At 41.7% G+C, this 6,000-nt stretch overlaps 1 protein-coding gene across 6 annotated transcripts in view; it reads left to right on the top strand.

Moving 5' to 3' along the window:
- The window catches only part of LOC135509468 (protein NDRG4), a 48,129-nt gene that overhangs the window by 19,173 nt on the left and 22,956 nt on the right, over window positions 1–6,000 (top strand). For 2 of the 6 annotated variants that reach the window (XM_064930156.1, XM_064930155.1), the window contains exon 1: window positions 5,140–5,371. The exons of the other annotated variants lie outside the window; for them this stretch is intronic. In XM_064930156.1, coding sequence (XP_064786228.1) covers window positions 5,351–5,371 — 21 coding nt within the window. In that variant the 5' untranslated portion in view covers window positions 5,140–5,350. Of the gene's footprint in view, window positions 1–5,139; window positions 5,372–6,000 lie in introns of those variants that run through there. 6 annotated transcript variants of the gene reach the window in all.

Genomic DNA, 6,000 nt, shown 5'->3' with positions numbered 1-6,000 from the left:
TTCTTCCTGAAGCCCAATTGGTACATTGATAAAATAGAGTTAGTAAATAAAAACTGTTTTAGCTGTTCACTTACAAGGGTTTCAAGTATTTGTCACTAGGGGTGACAGCTTTGAGATTGGCCTATAATTATTTAAAAGAGTTGGATCTCCCCCTTTTAAAAGTGGTAGGACAAATGCTGATTTCCAGATATTTGGAATTTCATTACATTCCAGGGTTAGATTGAACAGAGATGTAAATGGTTCAACTATGAAATCAGCTGCCAGATTTAAAAAGCAGGGATCCAAAATATCAGGACCTGCAGGCTTTCTCTGATCTAAGGATTTCAGGGCTTTATGTACCACCTGCACTGAGAATGGCAAAAAGCTAAAAGTTTGACCAGCTCTCACTGGTTCATCCATACAGGGTTGTACAGAGACAGAGGACACTGAATCAAACAGCCTACCAGATGATACAAAGTGCTCATTAAAACAATCATAAAATCGATTTACTCTGAACTACACATGTAGTATTAAACTGAACAATAAAAATAGTTTTTTGCGCAAGGGCGCGGGATGTGTGATGCGGGGTGCTCAAAGAGGAGGTCTATGTGATCATTGCAGGAGAGGGAGAGAGAGAGAGAGCTCCTAGAGGAAGAGAGAGAGAGCTCCTACGGTAGGTACGCTTATAGCTCATCTCTTGGCAGTAGTACTGTAGACTACTTTATCACTGACCTCAACCCAGAGTCTCTCAGAGGGTTCACAGTCAGCCCACTGACACACCTATCAAGTACATTATTTTCTTTAGGAATGTAGTGAAGTAAAAGTAGTCAAAAATATAAATAGTAAAGTAAAGCACAGATACCCCAAGAAACTACTTGAGTAGTACTTCAAAGTATTTTTACTTAAGTACTTTACACCACTGACTGTAATAGTGAAGGTGTAAACTTGGCAGTAGAAAACCTAAACAGTATATTTGATCTCTCAGCTTCTCTATCAAGTATTTGTTTTCAAGCAGACAACCTAAGAAAATTAACAACAATGACAAATGGTTTGATGAAGAATGCAAAAACATTTTAGAAAGAAATTGAGAAACGTATTCAACCAAAAACATAGTGACCCAGAAAACCTGACCCTACGCCTTCACTGTGGTGAATCACTAAAACAATACAGAAATACACTCTGGAAAAAGAAGGAACAGCAGATCAGAAATTAGCTCAATGTGTCATGTTTACTTGTTCCTGTGATTGTCTCCACCCCCTCCAGGTGTTGCTTATTTTCCCCAGTGTATTTATCCCTGTGTTTCCTGCCTCTCTGTGCCAGTCCGTCTTGTATGTTTAGTCAAGTCAAACAGCGTGTTTTTCCTGTACTCCTTTTGCTATTCTCCTTTTTCTAGTCCTCCCTTGCCTGTTTCTGGACTCTGTACCCACCTGCCTTGACCATGAGCCTTTCTGCTACTTTGTACCTCCTGAACTCTGATCTGGTTTTGACCTTTTGCCTGTCCACGACTATTCTCTTGCCTACTCCTTTGGCTTATTAAACATTGTAAGACTCCAACCATCTGCCTCCTGTGTCTGCATCTGGGGCTCGCCTTGTGCTTTGATACAATGTAATTGAAGAAACAAATTTTCAGTTTCTGCGAAAATTGGGAAACACTAAACAAACAACAACACAAAGAATTATCCATCCAAAACGGAGATGTATGGATAAACCACTTCTCCAATCTTGTTTGCTCTATAACAAAGAACAAGCAGCAAAACATATACAGTACCAGTCAATAGTTTGGATACACCTACTCATTCCAGGGTTTTTCTTTACTTTTACTATTTTGGGTCTTCCTTTCCTGTGGCGGTCCTCATGAGAGCCAGTTTCATAATAGTCCCTGGTTGGTTTTTGCGACTGCACTTGAAGAATCTTTCAAAGTTCTTGAAATTTTCCAGATTGACTGACCTTCATGTCTTAAAGTAATGATGGACTGTTCTTTCTCTTTGCTTTATTTGAGCTGTTCTTGAAATAATATGGACTTCATCTTTTACCAAATAGGGCTATCTTCTGTATACCAATCCTACCTTGTGACACAACTGATTGGCTCAAACGCATTAAAATGAACTTTTAACAAGGCATACCTGTTAATTGAAATGCATTCCAGGTGACTACCTCATGAAGCTGGTTGAGAGAATGCCAAAAGTGTGCAAAGCTGTCATCAAGGCAAAGGGTGACTATTTGAAGAATCTCAAATATAAAATATTTTTTGATTTGTTTAACGCTTTTTGGGTTACTACATGATTTCCATATGTGTTATTTCATAGTTTTGATGTCTTCACTATTAGTCTACAATGTAGAAAATAGTAAAAATAAAGAAAAACCCTTGAATGAGTAGGTGTGTCCAAACCTTTGACTGGTATTCAGACCCTTTGCTATGAGACTCGGAATTGAGCTCAGATGCATCCTGTTTCCATTGATCATCCTTGAGATGTTTCTACAACTTGATTGGAGTCCACCTGTGGTAATTTCAATTGATTGGACATGATTTGGAGAGGCACACACCTGTTTATATAAGGTCCCACATTTGACAGTGCATGTCAGAGCAAAAACCAAGCTATGATGTCGAAGGAATTGTCCGTAGAGCTCTGAGACAGGATTGTGTCGAGGTCTGGGAAAAGGTACCAAAACATGTCTGAAGCATTGAAGGTCCCCAAGAACACAGTGGCCTCCATCATTCTTAAATATAATTATTTTGTAACCACCAATAATCTTCCTAGAGCTGGCCGCCCGGCACTGCTTATCACTGCTTATCACCTGGCCAATACCATCCCTACGGTGAAGCATGGTGGTGGCAGCATCATGCTGAGGGGATGTTTTTCAGTGGCATGGACTGGGAGTTTAGTCAGGATCGAGGGAAAATCCTTGATGAAAACCTGCTCCAGAGTGCTCAGGACTTCAGACTGGGGCGAAGGTTCACCTTCCAACAGAACAATGACGCTAAGCACACAGCCAAGACAACGCAGGAGTGGCTTCGGGACAAGTTTCTGAATTTCTTTGAGTGGCCCAGCCAGAGCCTGGACTTGAACCCGATCATACATTTCTGGAGAGATCTGAAAATAGCTGTGCAGCGACGATCCCCATCCAACATGACAGAGCTTGAGAGGATCTGCAGAGAAAATAGGAGACATTCCCCAAATACACGGGTGCCAAGCTTGTAGCGTCATACCCAAGGGTCTGAATACTTATGTAAAATGTGATATTTTATTTATTTATACATTTTTTTTAAACTCTAGACCTGTTTTTGCTTTGTCATTATGAGGTATTGTGTGTAGATTGATGAGACGGGGAAACAATGTAATCCATTCTTGGATAAGGCTGTAACATAACATTTGTAGAAAGTGAAGGTGTCTGAATTTTTTCCAAATGCACCATATATATCAACAAATTGGTTAGGGCGCTAGAACAGTCTGCACCACCTGGTCTCACCCTACTAGAATCTGAAGTCAAATGTCTACTGTTTGCTGATGATCTGGTGCTTCTGTCACCAACCAAGGAGGGCCTACAGCAGCACCTAGATCTTATGCACAGATTCTGTCAGAACTGGGCCCTGACAGTAAATCTCAGTAAGACAAAAATAATGGTGTTCCAAAAAAGGTCCAGTTACCAGGACCCCAAATACAAATTCCACCTAGACACCGTTGCCCTAGAGCACACAAACAAGTATACATACCTCGGCCTATCAGCGCCACAGATAACTTCCACAAAGCTGTGAACGATCTGAGAGACAAGGCAAGAAGGGCATTCTACGCCATCAAAAGGAACATAAAATTCAACATACCAATTAGGATCTGGATAAAGATACTTGAATCAGTTATCAAACCCATTGCTCTTTATGGTTGTGAGGTCTGGGGTCCGCTCACCAACCAAGAATTCACAAAATGGGACAAACACCAAATTGAGACTGCATGCAGAATTCTGCAAAAATATTCTCTGTGTACAACGTAAAACACCAAATAATGCATGCAGAGCAGAAGTAGGTTGATACCTGCTAATTATCAAAATCCAGAAAATAGCACTTCAATTCTACAACCACTTAAAAGGAAGTGATTCTCAACCTTCCATAACAAAGCCATCACATACAGAGAGATGAACCTGGAGAAGAGTCTCCTAAGCAAGCTAGTCCTGGGGCTCTGTTCACAAACACAAACAGACCCCACAGAGCCCCAGGACAGCAACACAAGTAGACCCAACCAAATCATGAGAAAACAAAAAGATAATTACTTGACACATTGGAAAGAATAAACAAAAGAACTGAACAAACTAGAATGCCATTTGGCCCTAAACAGAGAGTACACAGTGGCAGAATACCTGACCACTGTGACTGACCCAAAATTAAGGAAAGCTTTGACTATATACAGACTCAGTGAGCATAACCTTGCTATTGAGAAAGGCCACCTTAGGCAGTTCTGGCTCTCAAGAGACGGCAGGCTATGTGCACACTGCCCACAAAATGAGGTGGAAACTGAGCTGCACTTCCTAACCTCCTGCCAAATGTATGACTATATTATAGACACACATTTCCCTCAAATTACACAGATCCACAAAGAATTTAAAAACAAATCCAATTTTGACAAACTCCCATATCTATTGGGTGAAATACCACAGTGTGACATCACAGCAGCAAGATTTGTGACCTGTTGCAACAAGAAAAGAGCAACCAGTAAAGAACAAATACCACTGTAAATACAACCCATAATTATTTGATTGTATTTTCTCTTTTGTACTTGAACTATTTGCACATTGTTACAACAATGTACATAGCCATAATATGGCATGGCTTTTGTGAGTGTAATGTTTACTGTACATTTGATATTGTTTATTCCACTTTTATCTATTTCACTTGCTTTGGCAATGTACACATATGTTTCCCATGCCAATAAAGCCCTTTGAATTGAAGGGAGACAGGTAGAGAGAGAGAGAGAGAGAGAGAGAGAGAGAGAGAGAGAGAGAGAGAGAGAGAGAATCTCCCCTGATATAGAGCAATGGTGGTGGTGATGAGAGAGCAAAACAAGAGCAGAGCAGAGAAGATGCTGTGACTGATTGGGCAGCCAACCAATCAGATGCAGAGAGCCAGCCAAAGGGCTTGAGCTCAGCACGCCCTCACGGTGGGTTTATAAGGTGTCTGGGGAAGAGAGAGGGCAGCTGCAAGACTGCAGAGATCAGCCCTAGAACAGGACGAGGCAAGACGAGACAGAGACCACCAGCAGCAGCAGTCCCACTACCAGAGAGGACGGGCTCTGAATGTCTCGGCTCCACCCGCAGCTCCTACTCCTCCTGCCGCTCTTCCTCCTCTTTCTCCTCCTCCACCGAGCACACTTACTCAGGCACCATGCCTGAATGCTGGGATGGGGTGAGTGGCGGTGTAAAGTGTGTCTGCAGGTGACTGAGTGACTGATAGCGTGAGGGTATTTTGATCACGTAAACTCACTGCTGTGTCTTAATAAAGTCCTCTGTTCGTGGACGAGCACACTGTGCACACGTTTATTTCTCGTGCACACGTTTATTTCTCGTGCACACGTTTATTTCTCGTGCACACACACAACCACGTCTTACCTTCTTCATGCATGTTGTTATACCATGTTTATATCTTAGCAGAACGACTGGCTGTCTATCATGTACCCATCTGTTTTAATGCTCTGGGATCATGAGTGAAATCTGCATGTTGAAATATTAGTAGTCTAGATTTGGTTTTATTATATAACTGAACATATGAGTTAATGTTGCATAGTGGCATGTTTGTTGTACTGTTATTTTGTTGCTCTAATGAGCAGTCGTGCAATGTCTCCGCGGAGACACACTGACACACTAATGCTGTGACACACTAATGCATTCTGCAACACATGCAAGCCTACACAGAGATGCCCGTAAGTCTGGGGGAGATGCAAATGATTCCGCACTTGGATGTCTGTGTAACCTTGGGAGTGAGGGAGGAAGGAAGGGAATTAGAGAGGAAGATGAGTGAGAGACAAAGAAATCACA

The sequence above is a fragment of the Oncorhynchus masou genome, chromosome 22 (genome assembly GCF_036934945.1).
Source record: "Oncorhynchus masou masou isolate Uvic2021 chromosome 22, UVic_Omas_1.1, whole genome shotgun sequence".
In the NCBI taxonomy this organism is placed as follows: Eukaryota; Metazoa; Chordata; class Actinopteri; order Salmoniformes; family Salmonidae; genus Oncorhynchus; species Oncorhynchus masou.
The sequence above is the reverse complement of the archived record's forward strand: the minus strand, read 5'-3'. Positions and strand labels throughout refer to the sequence as shown.